The sequence below is a fragment of the Trichoderma reesei genome, assembly GCF_000167675.1.
Source record: "Trichoderma reesei QM6a unplaced genomic scaffold TRIREscaffold_12, whole genome shotgun sequence".
Classification (NCBI taxonomy): Eukaryota; Fungi; Ascomycota; class Sordariomycetes; order Hypocreales; family Hypocreaceae; genus Trichoderma; species Trichoderma reesei.
The window spans coordinates 804,028-823,827 of record NW_006711159.1 but is presented as its reverse complement, the minus strand read 5'-3'; the positions used below and the strand labels follow the sequence as shown (position 1 = coordinate 823,827).

Genomic DNA, 19,800 nt, shown 5'->3' with positions numbered 1-19,800 from the left:
TAGATAGACAACGCACCGCACAGCACATTGAACTAGTATCGTCTTACAAAATGTTGCGTTCCGTGTATGCGGTGCTGGGTGCCACTGCACGGTTGATTCATTCAATGGCATGTGAGAGAGTGTGCGTGTGTCATGCCGGCTTATCTCCCCCCTTCATACATGCACTCCATACTGTATAGATGTTGGTTTGACGACAAGAGGCAGGGAATCCGTGAGAGTGCACTGGGCCGTTATGACAACTTCGGCCCGCAGCCACTGCAAATGAAGAGCAACACGTCAATGCATCAAAGTGACGAGCTTTGCTTTTTTTATTTTGCTTGTTCTTAATCAAACCGGGGGTCAGTCGGAGGCTTGTGGCGGGCAGCCGAAATCACCAGCCCCGCCGAAAGCGCAGCAATAAGATACCTACCTACTGTACGTCAAAAGCATTTGGGCATGGGAGTCAGTAAGAGAAGCTGGCTTCCAGATTGATTGTCATAGTCATAGTACTTGTACGAAAGTGTAGAGTCAGACTGACGAATGAGTTACTGATGATGACGGACGACGGAGCCGGCGGAGAGAGACCGAGAAAGAGAGAGAGAGAGGGAGTGAGAGGAGAGGAGAAAAGAGAATGCGCCACCTCACGAGACAATTGCCTCTTGCGTCTTCGGGACGCCGCATCACGGCATCTGCCGGAGCTCTATCGGCTGGAGCGTCTGTGTTTCCGAAATGCGGTGAAGATACACATGGTTTTCAAGATGTTTGTATAATGTTTGTTTCTTTGGTTATATTCGAACGAAAAAAAAAGCTTCATGGTTGAAATCAACAGCTGGCTCCCAAACGGTTTCCCCTAGTAAATGTACCCCAATACTCCGCGGCGATAAAGGCTGTTCCGGCTGGGAACAGTCCGAAATGGAAACATAAAAAATAGAGCAAATCAAAGAGTCGCGATATACACAAAAACACGAGAGGGCGAAATACCCATCTCCTGTGCTGGGGCTGTTCCTCCTCTTTGGAAATCAGAGGCAGATCTCGCGGATGCAGATCCCTAATATCGCCTCCCCCCCTCGCTCCGAAGAGTGTAGAATTCGATTTGTTTGGTTGGTTTCATGTAATCATAGTCTGCGAGACATCCTGAATTTGGCGCCCGTGGGCGTAAACTCATGATGGTGGGGTGAGAATGGTAGAATTGGCGAAGTGTAGGAGATGCGGTAATTAGAAGACGGCCCCGGGGGTGGTTGGTGTTGGGACGATGGCTGTCGGGAGCGAGGAGGAGGTTGCAAGGATGTTGGCGATCCGAGTGTGTCATTTAGACGCCGCGGATGACCTGGGTCCGCTCGGCCTCCAGCTGGGCAGCGTTGCGCGCGTGGGACTGCTTCTTGCACTGCAGATCGACAGTCAGTAGCTGTAGAAAACAGAATGATCCAAAGGGCGGTGATGTGAGAGACAAGCGGAGAGGCACAGAAAATGCCTGAGGCGAGTGCTGTTCAAGGGGGGAGGAAGGGGAAAGGGAAACGCAGATGAAACGTACGTCTTCCAGGCCGCTGCACTTGTGGTCCTCCAACAGGCGGTGCTTCCCGCAGAAGTGGCCGTTGCAAAAGGTGCAGTCGCCGACGATGCGCTGAGCAGGCTCTCGGCACTCCTTGGCGTTGCAGCGAAGCTTCTTGGGCATGATGGGCGAGAGTTGAGAAGAAGAAGAAGAAGTTGAAGGAAGAGAGAGAGAGAGAGACGACGGTCTGAGGAGGAAGAGTGGCGGAAGCGGTGACGGCGCTCTAGTCGTGTGACGCCTTTGTTGCTCGCAGCGAGTTGTTGTTGTGGTTCCTTTGGCTTGAGGGATGGGCGAAAGGGGGGAGAGAGAGAGAGAGAGAGCGAGAAAGAGAGTTGTGAGGAAAACCGGACGCCCGTCGGGGATATAAATACTTTCCCAAGAGATGAAGGCAAAAGGAAAAAGGGAACGCAGAATGAGTTGGTTATTCGCTGGCGGAAACGACGCAAGGAAGACAGCCTGAGCCTTTTTGAGTCAGCAAACGACACTTGCGCCGAAAGGCGGCGACGGCGCAAGGCTTTATACGTATCGCCAATCCCGAGGCGAATGGCGAACGAACGAACGAAACGCACGACCAAAGACCGGGACCAAAGACCAGATGGACCCCCAAAAGGGCCCCAGGATACATCACTTGTACATGGCAAAGTTGCGTTGGAGTGCGTCGAGGCGGCGGGACGGACATGGGGGGGAGGCGTGTGATTTTGCCTCCCTCCTCCTCCTCCTCCCCCTCTTGACACACGCCCCCTTGGCTAGTACAAAGTATTCGTACGAGCTTCTTTCGCTGGGAGATGGGAATTTGATGGCTTTTTGGGCGCTACTATCTGGGACCAAGTCCCGTTTGGCATCTCCCCTAGACGGGACGAGAAGGCGGTGGAATCTGGCTGAGAGGAGGGGAGGGGCGTGGGCGGGCGTCTAAAGGTACCAGATAGTACGGATATTAGCCCTGATAATAGCAGCGAGAGAAGTGCTGGAGGTTTTGGTCATGAGCGGGCGTTTTGTAATAGCGAGTCGTTCGTTCTTTTTTGCCTAAGGTAATCCTGATTCTACAGCCTTCTATTCTCCGCCTTTTCTGTCAAGACTGTGCGATAATCACAATAATACCTGGCCTTGAGCATCTTCATGTTCGCCTCTCCATGTCTCTCTCCTCGGTATGCAGTCGAGGAATTTGGGGGTTTTCCCTCTGGGTAAAACAGAGACCGCCTCGGCTATCCATCCAGCTGGCAGAATCAACTGATCAATTTGCACCCAAAGAGGCGGCCAGGGGGGGTGAGTGGTTGGACGGCGGCGGGTCTCCGGAAAGAGGAGAGAGCAGCAGCTGAACAGGCTACATGTAATACATGGAGTGTACATATACTACTAAATGCATTTGCCAGGGCTGTCTGTAGGTACACGTGTGTGAATCGACCAGCAGTGTGCTCCAGGTAGGTTGATTGATACCTGATGTACTTCGTACTCGAGAATGAGACGGAGGAGAGGAGAGGGAACATGATACTAATACGACTTCTCGTCAGTCAGCCATCAGTCCATTTTCCACCCAAGAGCCCGCACTGGTTTCGGGACGCTCGCACCGGGCTGGCAATGTGACCCCCCCGACACGGATACGACCAGTTGATAAACGCACCGGCCTGTGTTACTACCTACTGATGTACTTCGTACCGCCAGCCGCTCTGCTTTCAGTTCTCGGGTTCTTCTTTTTGCTTTGACTGTGCTGCGGCTGCTGCTGCTGCTGCTGTGCTGCGCTCGAAACGCCACTGCCGGGGGAAGCGATTGGGCGATTCAGCACTTGACCGAACGAGTTAACACCTTAAGGTCCCCTACCTGTACCTCTCTGGGTGCCGTACCGTAATACGGGGTATGACCGGTGCATGTTCTGCTCTTTGCACGCATCTCCGAAAGCGGCAGTGACGTCGTGATCGCGAAACGCTTCGGGGCCTGTGGCTTTTTCGGCGGCGCTTGTCAATGATGGGATTGCAGAGCCGCGGTTTTTTGACTTGAGGAAGTCCGGTCGAATCGATTTGGGGGAGAAGGAATTCATTGTTTGCCAGCCGAAAAGGCAAAAACTACCAGACCTATCTTGGGACACACCACCAGTTCTGCTTACATCGTTGGGCTGTTGATTGGCGCTCGTAACGATGCCACGGCAGGATGCAGTGCGAGCGCGCTATTGAACGCCTGGGAGCGGTTTTTCAATCAATGCTTGTCAAGCCGGTCTTTGGTATGCTTGGGAGAGGGGGTTTTGTTGGTTGGGTTGCTGGTCTACGGCCGATGGCGCAGATTCTCAGAGTTGGGCATCTCTTGTCGCCTCGCCTTGGGTCGCCAAATGATGCCCATCCATCGCTTATGTATTCGCATTCGACATGAGCATGAGTCTTGACACTCTGCGCATGCCGCCCTCCAGAATCCCACCCCATGTCCAGCGAACAGCACAACGCATCGACATCAACAACCCCATCAAATCAGCATCACACATCCACCCCCCAGTCAACAAGACTACTAGCATCATGAATAGTCACCACGGCTAGCGAACACGTATCGGTGGACCCTCGATGCCATGTCCAATGCGAATGAATGCCGTGTCATGTAATAGTGCCCATGTATCGCAGTATGTATGTACGTACGACGACGCTTGTGATGGGTTTCCGTCTCGATACACACATCGTGGGGAACTTCATGTACGCGGCTGGGTCCCTTCTTTTTGGGCGCACCCACCCCAGACGCATCGCAATCGTCGCAATCGCATCGCACCGCACCGCACCCGTATCGTATCGCGGCATCCATCCCTCCATCGTGGCCCAATTCGGGTGCCGGTGGTGGGTAGCCAAGTGATTAAAACCGGCCGATGTTTGCATCACGGCACCCCCTTCCTATTCTTGTCGCCCGTGCATCGACATGGACGCAGCCGTGACACGCACACGGCGCAAGCCAATATAATACTCCGTAGCGACTTGTCCCAAGCGATTCCATTATTCCCCTTCAGGACGTTTCCCTGCATGCGCAAGGCTCCACGACCGCTGCGTTGGGGGAGGACGAGGGGGGGGGGGGGGCGTGTCAAGGGGAAGGGAAACAGAAAATGGCCACGATGGTCGCGTGCGTGCCACCAAAGAACTGACAGAAGCATTTCCACAGCAGGACAAAAGCAGGTACCTTTCAAGTACCTACCTAAGGAACGGCAGATGCAGTGCAATCACCACCAACAAAGGGCCACGCGCAGAGCAGATCCAACATCATTTGCCAGCCGGCACTTGAGAGAGAGGGTTCTGCATATCCCAATATTCTCAGCGCCTCGCCTCTTTCTATTTTCTTTTTCCTATCTCTCTTTGCAGCCACCCAGGATTTTTATTTCGAACCAGATGCATGCTGTAAGTATGTACAAGTACGTAAGGTAGTTTCCTCTGCCTGACCTTGGCTGGGTTCGTCTCAAAACACCGGCTGAGGCTAAGACCTGGCCGCTTCCAGACAAACATTGCAAGGTGAGACAACTGCGCGCTGCCAATGCGCACAAGCGCCCTGGCCTGGCCAAACGGCTGCGGAGGCGCGCGCTCACGATAACGCATCGTGCCTCCTCTCGAGTACATGTAGGTAGTACTCAATCCGTGTTCCTAATGACACCTGCAGTCGGCGTGCTTCCCATCTCGCTAAAGGTAGGTAGCCTCGAGATAATATACGAGAACGATGAAGCCATCACGCAGCCCGCCAACTGCTGCTCAGTCAGTATTAATGCCGGGCTGTTACGAGTACATTGATGGCCAATTCTCCGTGCCCATGGCAAACATGTACCCCGTATTATTACTACTACTCCTTCTCCATCTTCCGGTCCGTCCTCATACGATACGATATGAAGCCCTTGTCCACCCGGTGGAGCCGTCCGGGCCTGTGACGTAGCGGCCTTGATCCCTGGCCTGGCTCTAGGCTGACAAGCTGACGACTGCAAGTCCAGGTTCCGGTGCCCGGTCCTGTTTGTCTGGTGTCTTCCGGGGCGGCGGCGGCGGTTTGAGTGCTTTGACGGCACTTTGAATTGCTCCCTGCGGACCCTACAGTTAATCAGCAGTTGAGGGAAGTGTGAATGGCATTACGATGCAAGGCAGCAGGATGCGAGCAATATATTCATTGTGGCATGGCAAATACCTTAGGCGTGATTGACACGCTTGATAGGTAGAGAGTCCTAGCCGAGGTACGAGTCTCCGGCGGGACTGCCTGTGTGCTTCTTCCGTGACCGGCGTGACGAGCCCGAGTTTCGACCCTCACAACACTACCTACCCTACAATCAAGGCCAACTTGATGGCTCGCATTCAATTCCTCTTATAATTCCAGAAGAGTTTCACAAGTGTCAGCTCTGAAACCATCCTTGAATGAGAGACCGTACAGATGTATGCATGGTATGAAGACGGTCGGTCTCTTGGTCAAAATCTTGTTTCCACGCTTCACGTAATCTGTTGTATCATTGCTTGCGATGCACTCCACTCGCGCGACCTGAGGCTTGTCAGCGCCTCAGCTCACAGCCCTCGCATCACGTTTCCCTTATAACAGCATTACGAAACTGCTTTGCCTCATAGCGTACCTTACAGCCAACAGAACCCACTCGGAATCTCGAAGCAACAACGACCCCTCATAGACGAAACGGGCTGGATCGACGGTACCGTCACGGAGTGGCTTACAAATTACGCTGAAGAGGCATGGCGAAGTAAAACCTCGGACGCGACGACATTACCATGAAAGACAGTATGATAAGTGGCCGTGGTGGCAAACAGATAGATAGTTTGTAGAACCATATTTGACAATTACTAAGTGGAAAGAATTTGCTCCCCGTCTTCACCGAGAAACACGCGCAACACAACATCCGGTCTTTGCCATCAATCTCGCCGCTCAAGAAAGCCGGGCCAATATCAAACTTTCGCCGCCTCCGTCTCCGACATCCGCCCGGAGTCCTCCGGCAGCCCGTCGGTTTGGTACCTAAGTAGGCAGGTGTACATACAGTAGGCCCGTTAATTGAAAGTGCTGCCAAATGCCTTGTTCTTATTAAGACTACCGGTTCTTTAGACATTTGCCAGGGCTGCCTTGTTTCTTTTCCCTGCCATGTCGTCATCACTCAATCTTACCTTACCTTGCTGCATCAAGTCCATGTCACTAAGAGGCAAGCTATGGATGTCGGAACCTGTTTTTATTTTTTTTTTTTATTATTATTATTTTTTCTTATTTTTTAGATAGCCTCAAGTTCGTTGATCTGCAAAACCTGAGGCTCTCAAGAATCTGGCAAATCTGGCTACCTTGCCGATGGGGTCCACAAAGGATTGTAAGTCTGTTGTCCGTATGAAGGAGCTGGAGGATGCGTGTAATGAATGGTACGGACGCCCCGAAACTGATTCGGCTCGCTCAATATTATCATGGGTGATTATGATGGAGAACCAAGAAGCAGAGAGAAAGAGAGAAAAAGCAGAATGTTGGGTGGGCCCGAAAGCTGAGAGAAAAAGGTTGCAAAAAAGGTCAAAAAATGTGCCCCTGCCAGGAATCGAACCTGGATCTACAGTGAATCGTGTGATCCACAAACTGTTGTACTGACCGTTATACTACAGAAGCTTGTATGTATTTGATGCTAGACAGGCATCTAAAACTAACCTATATGTCATAAACTTTACACCTGCTGCTGGGAAAGTTGCATCATTATTTCACACTCTCTCATTTGCTCCACCAAAAGTGCATGGAAGCCATCAAGGTGCAAACTGCATTCAAATTGGCAACGCAACCACCTTTCGAAACTGGCCGCTTAATCTCTTGCCTTACACTTTTCTTGCTCCCTACTTTCGTCTGATCATTTTGCTACTATGTTACAATTTGGCATGAGTTACAATACAGATTGTGGAGCCTGGCTCATCAGTAAGACCCGTGCATTTACAACTTCCGCATGTCAACAACAGCACGAATGCAATCTCCCTGCTTCATCGTCTCGAATGCGCTGTTAATCTCGCCAAGAGTCTTGCGGTGCGTGATGAACTCCTCAACCTTGAGAGCTCCATTCATGTAGTCGCTGACGAGGCCGGGCAGCTGCGAGCGTCCCTTGATGCCGCCAAAAGCGCAGCCCTTCCAGACACGGCCAGTGACCAGTTGGAATGCTACCAATTGTTAGTCGACGGCTCACGTCACGGAAATCGGTAGATATAATGGGAACTTACGTCGAGTGGAAATCTCCTGGCCAGCAGCAGCGACGCCGATGATGATGCTCTGTCCCCATCCCTTGTGGCAGGCTTCCAGAGCCGCACGCATCACCTGGACGTTGCCAGTACAGTCAAAGGTGTAGTCGCAGCCACCGTCCGTCATCTCAATCAGCTTCTCGACAATGGTCTGGCCCTTGAGGTCGTTGGGGTTCACAAAGTCGGTAGCGCCAAACTTCTTGGCCCACTCCTCCTTGGCCGGGTTGACGTCCACCACGATAATCCTTCCGGCCTTGTTGACGACGGCTCCCTGGACGACTGACAGGCCGACGCACCCGGCGCCGAAGATGGCAACGTTGGAGCCTTCCTCGACGTTGGCGGTGACGCGGGCTGCGCCATAGCCGGTGGTGATGCCGCAGCCCAGCAGACACGTCCGGTCCATGGGGGCCTCGGGCTGCACAGCTACGACGGAGATGTCGGCCAGGACGGTGTACTGAGAAAAGGTCGAGGTTCCCATGAAGTGGAGGATGTCCTTGCCCTTGCACTTGAATCGGCTGGTGCCATCAGGCATGACGCCCTTGCCCTGGGTGGCTCGGATCTTGCCACAAAGGTTCGTCTTTCCAGACTTGCAGAACTTGCACTCTTTGCACTCGGGTGTGCTGCATGCTGTTAGCCTTTGACTCAAGCATACCCTACCTCTGGACCACTAAAGAGACATACTAGAGAGCAACGACGTGATCGCCGGGCTTGACGTTGGTGACGCCCTCACCAACAGACTCGACAATACCAGCTCCCTCGTGTCCCAGGATGACGGGAAAGGCTCCTTCAGGGTCCTTGCCGGAGAGAGTGTAGGCGTCTGTAGGGCGTTAGCTTCCTCACCTCTTTTCGCCTCCCCCTCATCACGAACGTCATCGACCTACCAGTGTGGCAGACACCCGTGTAGTAGATCTGCACGCGGACCTCGTGCGCCTTGGGCGGAGCAACCTCGACATCCTCAATGCTCAGCTCCTTGCCAGCCTCCCAGGCAACGGCAGCCTTGCAGGTGATGGTCTACTCTCTCATCTTCATCAGCTGCTGTGTTCTCTCGGCGGGGTGACACTGCTACATGGAGGGGTAGTTCCATCAATTTCCAGCGGTCTCTGCTTACCTTGCCAGCAGTCTCGGCCATTGTGTTAGTCAGATGATGATATGCAGCAGAAAAGTTGCAGCTTCTCGATGCGACACAGAGGGAAAAGCTCAGGCCTGGAATGGAGCTACTCCGTCCTTATTTATTCATGAGCAGAAGCAGTTCCAGCCGTTTCCTCAGCTTCCCGATCCCCCGAGAAATCGATAACAGGAGCTACCCCGCTGTGGTGCAGGGGTGGGGTTGTCAAAACAGTGCATCATATTTTTTTTGGCTTTGGCTTTGGCTTTGGCTTTGGCTATTATTACTTGTCGAGGCAAAGCATTTTAACCGTCAACGAATAAGCAGCTCCAGACGAGGGTTGATGCTCACAAGTGTTGCTTCCTTGGCCGGCTCCTTGACCGGGTGTATGTGGCAATGGTATGCGTATAGCTCCGTGCTGTCCGTGTTGAACGACAAAAGAAGGGCTGCATGGTCCAGCAGCGGCTATAAGAATGGCCGAATTGATGTCAGTGGAAGCACAACCGTGACAAAGGGATTAATAGCTTCGCGAAAAGATTCTGCTAAACTCCGAAAAATCTCCTGGTATTGCTGGACCTGCTGCAATGTACATTTTAATTTATAAGCTGGGCGCATCGAGACGTGGGAGTTGTAAAGCGCTGTTGGATGAGCTGGGACAAGACAACTTCACAGGACAGCCATGTCAAGCAATGTCAGTTCTGGGGGGATCTACGTCACCAACTCCATATCAGCACTCATGCAGACAATCCTTGAACAGCAGCGCCCACGTCGAGGAAAAAAATAAAAAATATTCCCGCCATGTGAATAAACCAGACTCGTCATCGTTTGAATAACTCGATCCAGTAATAGCCAGTTACTTCAGGCGAGGAAGATAAAGTGCAGCTCATCTGCAGCTCACCGAGCAGGCTTTGAGTCCTAGGGTGAGCTCGGTGAGCTCCGGCTAAATGCCGGAACATGGCGCGTTGCAGCTTCGAAAAATACATCAACCAATTCAGACGCGTGCCAGGGCAAACCAATGCAGAGCACAACCACCATTGACAAACAAAGACCGAATCCATCTCGAACACATCCTCTTGCCACCTTGCATAGCAAGCAAAGTACAGATCGGTCAAAGACAAAGGCCAGCTCGCACGCATGAAGAGGTGATCCGTGGGCGCTTCTCACACAACGATTCTGCTGGAGCAGCGACCAGGCAAACACTCGATAGCTTCTCGCCATGGCTCACAGATTCATTGTCGACTCGAGCCCGTTGAAAGAGGCGCCATCGACTCCCGACAGGCGACGCGGCAACGGCTTCGCTGCCTCACAGTATGAAGAGAGCCCGACAGGAACCCCTATGGATGCCCCCCCGTCCTTTGGCAGCTCGGCGATGCAGTTCGACTCGCCGCAAGCTCCCGCCTTCGGACTCGGCACCGCCTCGAGCGCCGGCAGAGGGGGGCTGTTCGGGTCATCACGCAATAATAATGGTCCTCTCGGACGCAACATTGGAGGCAGGGCACCTTCTGGTCTGAGTAGACAGGTTCGCACGGACAAGAACGATGATAACGAGGATGAGATGGAGGAGGAATTCAACAACAACAACAACAACGAGCTTCCTCCCCTGCCTGGAAGCCTGTTCCGACCGGCACCTCAGTCGCGGTCGTCCCAAAGAAAGCAAGAGCTCACCACCGACGACATGGAGGCCGAGATGGAGCGCTATCTCGACGAGGAAATGCGGGGAGGCGTGGACGAGCAGGACGTCGATGATTCCGACTCGGGCGACATTTTCCTGAATATGCGACACGACGATCGCGCCTACGGACAACCCATCATTGGCGAGGAATCCGATCTGATGATGCTGCAGACCCCGGCGGCGACAGCCAAAGTGCGCAAGGAAGCGGAGAGCATATTCAGCCAGTCGACTCGCTTCAGAGGTCTCGGAAAACACCGCGAGCTTCAGTTTGGCATCATTGCCAAGGACATCTATACCCACCAGGAGCCTGCAAGGCTCACGGAGAAGCCCGAGCTGATCCTCAAGACGGAGAACCTGGTGTGCCAGCTCTACAATGACGGTGTTGGCGCTCATGACGACCCGGAAAGACTGGAAAGCTCGCTTGCCGACATCACCTACAAGCTGATACGGGTATGGACCGACTATGTCGAAGAGCTGCCCCCTCCTGAGGGCGAGGACCTGGCCACCATTGGCCCCGGAGAGGACGCAGATCCGTTCGAAAAGGCAGCCTACGTTGCGCACTTGATTCTTCGCATGCACCACACGCGGTTTGACACGAAGCTCGAGGACGAGCGGGCGTCGCCTTTGCCAGAGATCCTCTTCGACTGGATGCAGTCCAGCCACAATCTGTATCCCGACCAGGTGCGAGAAATCTCCAGATACAAGCCGAGCCCGGCATGCCACAGCCTGTACTGGCAGACGTTGAGAAATGCGCTGCTACGTGGTGACGTGAACGGAGCGAAGCAACTCCTCAGGAATGCTGGCTGGGAACATGTTCGCCGTGGACCGACGGGAGGTCCGACATACACCGGCAAGGCCCTCGAAAATGTACGAAGGTTTGCAGAGGCGACGTGCGAGATGCTCGACCAGTGCCCCGGAGCTCGGAATGATTGGGATATCCTAAGTAGTAGCTGGACCCTGTTCCGAGTCCAGGCTCGGGGCTCCTTGGACCGACTTACTTTGTTTGCCGAGGGCAAAGACACGAGCCTTCTCGATTCCATCAACAGTGACATGTCCATATCGGCAATGGCCAAGAAGGCATCGAGCCAGATTCCCTGGGACATCTACGAAAACCTACAAACGATATACGACATTGTACTAGGCCAGACCGAAGCCATTCTGGAGACGGCGCAGGACTGGTGCGAGGCGACGATTGGTCTATTTGGTTGGTGGGATGAAGGCGTTCAACGCCCGAAGAGCCTGATGCAGTCCCAGTTCGGCATGTCGCCGAGCAGCTTCACGGACTCTGAGGACTATTTCGATCGGCTTGCGAACGTGTTCAACATCGTGATTCAGTCTGGGCTAAGTCCCAACACGATGAACCCCGTCGAGGTTGCCCTTGCATCCTGCTTTGAAGGCAACGTCAACGCCGTCATTGGATGCCTGAGGACCTGGTCTCTCCCCGTGGCTTGCGCAGTAGCCGAGATTGCTTCGCTGGGCGGATGGCTCCCCCCGCCAGAGTCCGTGAAGCCGATGCCGGCCGACAGTCTGGATATGGACGATCTGATGCTCCTCGGAGTAGAACAGCCCAACACCGACGACGTGGAGGGAATCAAGGACACGACCCTCGTCATCTACGCGCGAGAGCTGGCCGGCATTGAACACCTGTCGCCGCAGCGAGACGGCTGGGAGATGGCCATTCAGGTGCTGGGGCGGATGGACGTGGCTGAAAAGTCAGAAGAGACCGTCGGCGAACTGTTGAGAGACCTTCTGGAAACGCTGGACGAGACGTCTAGCACGACAGTGGACAAGATGTGGAGGATCTTGAGCGACCTGGGGATGATGAATTATGCTGAAGAGACAGCGGAGGTGAGTAGACGATGTGGCAGCGCTTTTCCGCGGCATGCAGTGAGCTAACTGAGCGAAAGACATTTGCAGAAATCTTGGCCGAAAAGACTCACCGATATGGCGAAGCGATTTGGTACTTTGCGCTTTCTCACCGCACCGACCGAGTACGCGAGGTTCTGAACCTTCTCATGTCCTATTCGCTCATGCAGTCAACGGTATACCCTGCTGAGAAGGATCTCGATGATGACCTCAAGAGCATGCTCCGAAACCGATCAGAGACCCTGGAGGAACGGGCCAAGGTCGATTTGGAAGCCGCCCAGCTGCTGGGCCGGATGCTCAGTGGCTATGCGACCCTGCGCAAGTTTTACGAGCTTCGGGACGAGATTGGAAAGACTGAGGAGACATCGCCCTCTCGTGCACTTTCCATGAGGAAGCAGGCTGCGTTCGCGCTGGTGGCTGTCATCTCTAGCTCAGGCGACAACATCCGCGGCGGGCTTTACGACGAGTCCAGGGACGCTGTTGTCAGCGAGGACTTTCTGCTGGCCCTGCTCGGCGAAGCAACCGTCTTCATCAACCAGACGCCTCCTGTCATTTCCCTCGAGCAGCTCGACATTCTTCTCAAGGCCATTGAGGATATCCAGGCGGTCGGTTCTCGCGTGTACTCCACTTGTGAAGAGTTTTTCGACCTGGTGCTTGCCTCAGGGCAGGGTCTCAAGGGCTCTACGCCAGCGGATCTCATGAAGTCGACGGGTAGCCTTGGCGGCAGCACATTCATGATGAGCGGCAGCTCGCTTCTGGCCAGCCACATGCAAAAGTCGCTCACGGGTGGAGTCGGCAAGGTGACTCGGGGGTGGGATTGGAGAAAAGGCTGGCTGGCCAATACAAAGGGTGAGGACGTGATCCGGAAGCTGAGGCTGGGCCTCGCCAAGGACCTGGCGGCGCTTTGGCTGGATGATGCAGACGGAGTTGCCATTTACTAGAGGACCAAGATAGATAAAGGAGAAATTGGAGGTTTGTCTGGTGGGGTTTGGGATGAGGAAAACAGGGATACACACAGTTGGCAGATTGGCTGAGATACCTACATAATAGTACGAAGGGGGACGATATGTTTGAGGCATTGCGTTTGATTTGCGAATCTTGCCTGGAGCGGCCAACGAACGGAAAGTCATGAGCATGAGAATGAAGACGGGAGCCATATGCTCTCCCCCCTTGGACTTGCTGCCCCATATATCTCTATTATACCCGACACCTTTTGAATCGTGGAGTCTGCTAAAGTGTCCGATCTAGTGCGATCTGAGGGACGGTGTTAGCCGTGGGCCGCCGTTGGGCCGGTCTCCAATCCGATATCGCGGATTGAAAATCGAGGCAAACTCCACCAGCCTTTTTTTTCCTGACCTTGTCCGGGCATGAATCACAAGCGCAAGCAGCGAACTGCGTCAACATGGCCCCAATTGAACTGGCAGGCCGTTCCGGAGGCGCCATGACGGTGAGTTTTGTGCATACGGATTCATCTTGATGCCTGAGGCGCGAGCAGAAGCTGACCGTGTGATGTGATTTCGCAGAGCCTCTTGCGACGAGCTTCATCCCGCTCCGCGGCCGGAGCCCTGAACCGCGCACTGCGAATCCCGTCATCAAATCAATTCTCGACCGTCGCCTCCCTCCCTCCGACGTACGAGAGGCTCCTCACGCGCTACACGGATGTGCGCCGCGTGCTGGGCCGGCAGCGGCTGACGCTGGCCGAGAAGATTCTCTACAGCCACCTGGACAACGTCGAGGAGTCGCTGCTCACCAACACCGACGGCGGGCGCAGCATCCGCGGCAAGGCCAACCTGCTGCTCAAGCCGGACCGCGTCAACATGCAGGACGCCTCGGCCCAGATGGCGCTGCTGCAGTTCATGTCGTGCAACCTGGAGCGGCCCGCGATCCCGGCCAGCATCCACTGCGACCACCTGATTGTGGGCTCCAAGGGCGCCGAGGACGACCTGGCGGCGGGCATCCAGACCAACAAGGAGATCTTTGACTTCCTCGAGTCGGCGGCGCGCAAGTTCGGCATGGACTTTTGGCCGCCCGGCGCCGGCATCATCCACCAGACGGTGCTGGAGAACTACGCGCTGCCGGGCCTGATGATGCTGGGCACCGACAGCCACAGCCCCAACGCCGGCGGCCTGTGCACCGTCACCATCGGCGTGGGCGGCGCCGACGCCGTCGAGGCGCTGGTCGGCGCGCCGTGGGAGCTCAAGGCCCCCAAGGTGCTGGGCGTCCAGCTGACGGGCAAGCTCAACGACTGGGTGGCCCCCAAGGACGTCATCCTGAAGCTGGCGGGCGAGCTGACGGTCCGCGGCGGCACGGGGTCCATTATCGAGTACTTTGGCCCTGGTGTCGACACGCTGAGCGCCACGGGCATGGCCACCATCTGCAACATGGGCGCTGAGGTGGGCGCGACGACGTCCATCTTCCCCTACACCGAGGCGTCGGCGCGGTACCTGCAGTCGACCCGCCGAGGCCAGGCCGTCGACAACATCAAGGCCCTGCAGAGCTTCGCCGGCAACAGCACGTCCGAGGACGCCCGCTTCCAGTTCAAGGCCGACGAGGGCGCCGAGTACGACCAGCTCATCACCATCAACCTGTCGGAGCTGGAGCCGCACGTCAACGGGCCCTTCACGCCCGACCTGGCCACGCCGCTGTCCAAGTTCAAGGACGTCGTCAGGGACCAGCAGTGGCCCGAGAAGCTGTCGGCCGGCCTCATCGGCAGCTGCACCAACAGCTCGTACGAGGACATGACGCGCGTCGAGAGCCTGCTCAAGGAGGCGGCCGACGCGGGTCTCAAGCCCGCCGCCGACTTCTACATCACGCCCGGCAGCGAGCAGATCCGCGCGACGCTGGAGCGCGACGGCACGCTCGAGACGTTCGAGGCCGCGGGCGGCGTGCTGCTGTCCAACGCCTGCGGCCCTTGCATCGGCCAGTGGCAGCGCCAGGACGGCGTCACAAAGGGCACGCCCAACGCCATCCTGTCGTCGTACAACCGCAACTTCCGCGGCCGCAACGACGGCAACCCGGAGACGATGAACTTCCTCGCGTCGCCCGAGGTCGTCACCGCCATGGCCTTTGCCGGCTCCACCACCTTCAACCCCATGACCGACTCCATCACGACGCCCTCGGGCAAGCCCTTCAAGTTCTCGCCCCCGCGCGGCCTCGAGGGCCCTCCCTCGCCCTTTGAGTCCGGCGTGCCCTCCCTCGGCGTCCTCTCCCAGCAGCCCGACCCGAGCGTCCAGATCGCCATCTCCCCGTCCTCGGACCGCCTGGCCTTCCTCGAGCCCTTTGAGCCCTTCCCGGACTCGGACCTCTCGGGCCTGCGCGTCCTCGTCAAGGTCACGGGCAAGTGCACCACCGACACCATCTCCGCCGCGGGGCCCTGGCTCAAGTACAAGGGCCACCTGCCCAACATCAGCACCAACACGCTCAACACGGCCGTCAACGCCGAGACGGGCGAGGTCAACGCCGCCTACGACCTCGACGGCTCGCGCCACACCATCCCCGAGCTCGGCCAGCGCTGGAAGGACCGCGGCCAGCCCTGGCTCGTCGTCGCCGAGCACAACTACGGCGAGGGCTCCGCCCGCGAGCACGCCGCCCTCCAGCCGCGCTACCTCGGCGCCCGCGTCGTCCTCACAAAGTCCTTTGCCCGCATCCACGAGACGAACCTCAAGAAGCAGGGCGTCGTGCCCCTCACGTTTGCCGACGAGGCCGACTACGACAGGATCTCGGCCGGCGACGAGGTCAGCACCGTCGGGCTGTACGATATGCTGCGGAACCAGGGCAAGGGCGAGGTCCAGCTCAAGGTGAAGAAGGCCAGCGGCGAGGAGTTTGTCATTCCGACCAAGCATACCGTTAGCAAGGACCAGGCTGGATTCATCCTCGCGGGCAGTGCCCTCAACTTGCTTTCCAAGCGCGCATAGAAACTCCTAAGAACAGAAGTGGTCGAAATGAGAAAAGGGGTTGGAGGAAAGGAGGGGAGAGAAGGACGTTTTATACCAGGGTTAGGGTTGGATTGATGCAAGATGAGACTCACTGGAGTGTCTTTTGCCTTGTCGCTTTGGAATAGGAAAATGGGAGGGGCTCACAGAGCACGGATTATGCCGATTGATTTACGTTACCAAAAGAAAGCATCGCACTTGAACTTGGAATATTATGCATTTTGATACACCGCGTGCATGTGCTGATGGTAATGCTTGTCATTAACGACGCTTGTCTACCTAAAAGTACATGACATTTCAAAGATATAAAATGCTGGGCAATCTCGCCCGACGCCGATCAACGTCTGCGTCTGTTACAGAAAGTAGAAAAAGGTGGAAAATGTTATACGTCCCACTGTGATAACCTCATAATTCCGTGACGCCAACCAACGTAGCCTTTCTGCCGCCCATGTCCGCCCCCTTTCCACATAAATCAACGCACCAGGAGTATCTTGAGGCGAAAAAAAATCAGGATAACAAGAAAGATCAGTATGTATATCAGGAAGAAAAAGAGGCATAAATGCATGTGTCGTCGTCCTTGCCTCGATGATCATCCGCTGCTTTCAGATGCCAGTTGGTTGGCATCTCTCATGATGCTTTCAGCATAGTTCCAGGCTTCTCTGTGCGCTTCCTTGGCTGCACGGTCTCGCAAGACCCTCTTTGCCTCATTCTCTCGATGCCAGGCACACGCCTTGACCCATGCAGGATTCTGCAGCACATCTTCTGGAAGTTCTTCCTCTGGAACATCCCCAAAGTCCATGATCCGATTGTAAGACCAGGGCTGCGGATCCACCCGCTTTGGCTTCTTGTTTGACATCTTTGCCGCCTTTTGTTTCTCTTCCTCTGCCCTTTCTTTTGCTCGTATCCACCGTCGCCGCTCAATGACTTTGCCAAACCAAGCCTTGCGCCCTCCTCGACTCTGAATTTCCAGCGCCTTCTGTTTAAACCATTCATCAGACCGGTAATGTGTCAGATGTATTGCGGGATTGACGGCCAAGTATTTCCTTTGATCTCCGGTCGAGGGTACTTGAGCAGGGGTTTTGGGCCGGGCTGCGGACTGTTTGGGAACTCCTGGTGGGGGACGCAGCGAAGATTGCCGATATATCATGGCATCAAAGGCCTCCGAGTCAAAGTCGCGTCTCTTGGCCGTGCTTAGCTCTTGTGCCGCGCGCTCTCTTGCAGCTGGCATAGTCTGGTCCTCCACCGTGACATCCGATTCGGGCGTGGGAAGTGGTGGAATGGTTATGCTCTCGCGCTCGTTTGTTGATCTGTTTTGAGAAGGCTTGGGCTGCTGAGACACTCGAGAAATTGAAGTTGATCCGTGCCCCCCACTGCCATCAGGGGTTGCTCTTCGTACATGGCCGAAACTTTCAGCTCGCTCCCCGGCTATCGCTTGGGCTGTCTCTGCCACAGGTGTCGGGTCATTAAAAGTTCGAATCCGTTTAGAACTCCGTAGATGACTTGTCGCTTGGTCATCACCGAGTCGGGAGCTTGGAGGCTCGGAGGGGTTTTCTAAAGGAGAGGTTTGCTTGCTAGTGCCTGACTGGGCTGACGATCGTGATCTGGTTTGCCTTTTCGGGGCCGAAGAAGTAGGATTCGCCTTTTTCGTCTGGATGTGCGAGGGCTTCTGTATACTTGACTGAGCATCAGCGGCATCGGCCTTTCGCTTCTTCGGGGGCAGATACAGAGGGATGTCTCCAGTGACTCCTGAGTGCTGGCCGGGTTCTTGAAAGTCGTCAACAGAGGATGCCTCGTGTCTGCGAGAGTTCACTGGGTAAGTTCTCTTTCGGCTCGGTTTACTGGCCACTGTGATCGATGGCAATTCCTTCAAGTTCGAATCTCCAACTCGAGCAGATGGAGTCGCTGAGAGCGAACTCTCATGGGTGGCACTAGCCATGTGCACAGAAGATAGCCTCAGACTCGACGCAAACTCAAGTCCCTCATGAACCAACTCGTCCACTAGGGCAGGGTTCCCCTCGAGATTGGTCCCTCTTGGTACATGTCTGCTATCGGGCACATCTTGAGCAGCCTGTTGGCGCGAACTCGCCGAGAGATTGTCAATAGACGGAACATCGGGATTCAGTACGAAATAGGGCTCTCGAGGCCTTGGCAGTATAGTCTCGGCCGCAATTGGCGAGGCACCAACATCTTTTACTGTTGCTCGATCCTGCCTCGATGCCGCTGTGTCTGCGGGTGCCGATACTGATGGGTATTCTGGAACGGGGTCCGAAACGCCATGAATTGGTAGCTGATGAGTGGCAGGTCGCGTCGGCAATCCCTGACTAAAGTGTGCCAGAGTGACATTCCTTTGGTTCGGAGAATAGGCAGTCTGTTGTGGAGTAATCTTTGCGGAACGAGCCGATGCTCTCCCAAGAGCGAAGCGCCGAGGCTTCCTTGCCTTATGCAAGGGTCGTTGAACCGTCGCTTCGGGGCCCAGAGACTTTGGAGAAGAGTTGAAGGCCAGGTGAGCAGAGCAGAGAGCTTCCGCAACAATGGGGTCTTCGCAGCCCCAAACAGAGCATGTTCCCCCCAGTCTAATCGTCTCCTCGCAATCCATGTTTGAGGGCCTTGGCAGTCATGCAGCAGACTCCAGGTGATATCCCTGACGTATCATCTCATGCCAGGAAGAGAGAAAATCCGCGAAATGAGTGCGCCGTGATGATCACCCGAGGCAAGATGACGGGGTTCTGCAGCGGGATCATGCCCAAAGGTGAAGTCACAAACCAACAGCCAGCCCAAGATGCTGCACTTGCAGGGAACCATCCAGAGAAGCCGCGCTCGTGCTGAGGCGAGAGCCCCCAATACTAACGCAAGGGGAAGTGAAAGCTGCATCTTTGTCAGCAGAGTCCTCTCTCGTGGATCGCGTTGCACAGCAGGAATGGAATGAGGCTCGCTCTTTAATGTCAGATCTTTTCAGTTTCTTTTTGTGACTTCAGGCTGGGAACAGCAACGGTTATGGCCTCAAGTGTCTTCCATGGAAATCGACTGCTCGTATGAGCAGCCAGTGTGCGTCGCGGCCTTTGGTCCCAGTCCGTGGGGATGAGGGAACAGAGACTCCGTGTGCGACGCGAGATGTGTTGATGAGCAGCACTTGAAGCCGTCTACCAAGGAATTTGGAGATCGAATCCCTTCCCGTAGATCTGGCTAGAGCTGCTGCTTGACACGTTCGAGTGAACGGCAGCAGGAAGACGCAGGCGACCATGACCAGGAGGCTCCGTTCGGTCAGACCTTTTACCATGGTGGCATCATTCATTGTAGCGAGGAGCCAAAAGGAGGCAGAGATGTTCCAGGGATCAGAGGGAAACGATGGGTTTGCCTCAGCCACTTACTTTGTGCTCATCAAAGGGGGACCTTGCCGTGCTCATGGCACAGCTTGATAATGACCAGATTGCTTCGGGAAGCGGACAGCGGCGACGACTTGGAAAATGCGCAGCCGAAACCCAATGGATTGTTGATCAAGAAGCGCAGGGTCTCGA

General features: G+C 55.3%; 6 protein-coding genes across 6 annotated transcripts; 3 read left to right on the top strand and 3 right to left on the bottom strand.

The window, feature by feature from the left end:
- Nucleotides 1-1,288: 1,288 nt before the first annotated feature.
- TRIREDRAFT_63744 (uncharacterized protein) lies at nt 1,289-1,651 on the bottom strand (the record flags this gene model as incomplete). Its single annotated transcript, XM_006966280.1, has 2 exons — nt 1,289-1,363; nt 1,511-1,651. 2 exons carry the CDS (start codon nt 1,649-1,651, stop codon nt 1,289-1,291), a joined length of 216 nt encoding a protein of 71 aa, XP_006966342.1.
- Nucleotides 1,652-2,152: 501 nt separating this feature from the next.
- TRIREDRAFT_108605 (uncharacterized protein) lies at nt 2,153-3,560 on the bottom strand (the record flags this gene model as incomplete). The annotated part of the gene is made up of 4 exons (XM_006966279.1): nt 2,153-2,437; nt 2,627-2,849; nt 3,163-3,307; nt 3,344-3,560. 4 exons carry the CDS (start codon nt 3,558-3,560, stop codon nt 2,153-2,155), a joined length of 870 nt encoding a protein of 289 aa, XP_006966341.1.
- A 2,330-nt stretch (nt 3,561-5,890) lies between these two features.
- TRIREDRAFT_108604 (uncharacterized protein) lies at nt 5,891-7,101 on the top strand (the record flags this gene model as incomplete). The annotated part of the gene is made up of 5 exons (XM_006966381.1): nt 5,891-5,901; nt 6,079-6,206; nt 6,319-6,471; nt 6,727-6,815; nt 7,096-7,101. Coding segments are annotated over 5 exons (387 nt in total), but the record flags the coding sequence as incomplete, so codon positions are not given.
- Nucleotides 7,102-7,347: 246 nt separating this feature from the next.
- fld1 (formaldehyde dehydrogenase, glutathione dependent) lies at nt 7,348-8,895 on the bottom strand. Its single transcript, XM_006966157.1, has 5 exons — nt 8,819-8,895; nt 8,592-8,721; nt 8,392-8,527; nt 7,693-8,330; nt 7,348-7,632 (listed from the first exon to the last, which is right to left on the bottom strand). The coding sequence occupies exons 1-5, from the start codon at nt 8,837-8,839 to the stop codon at nt 7,412-7,414; spliced, it is 1,146 nt and encodes a 381-aa protein (XP_006966219.1). The 5' UTR covers nt 8,840-8,895; the 3' UTR covers nt 7,348-7,411.
- A 1,694-nt stretch (nt 8,896-10,589) lies between these two features.
- TRIREDRAFT_63352 (uncharacterized protein) lies at nt 10,590-13,294 on the top strand (the record flags this gene model as incomplete). Its single annotated transcript, XM_006966380.1, has 2 exons — nt 10,590-12,335; nt 12,395-13,294. 2 exons carry the CDS (start codon nt 10,590-10,592, stop codon nt 13,292-13,294), a joined length of 2,646 nt encoding a protein of 881 aa, XP_006966442.1.
- A 461-nt stretch (nt 13,295-13,755) lies between these two features.
- Nucleotides 13,756-16,267, top strand: TRIREDRAFT_22632 (aconitate hydratase; the record flags this gene model as incomplete). Its single annotated transcript, XM_006966156.1, has 2 exons — nt 13,756-13,800; nt 13,877-16,267. The coding sequence occupies 2 exons, from the start codon at nt 13,756-13,758 to the stop codon at nt 16,265-16,267; spliced, it is 2,436 nt and encodes an 811-aa protein (XP_006966218.1).
- Nucleotides 16,268-19,800: the final 3,533 nt, after the last annotated feature.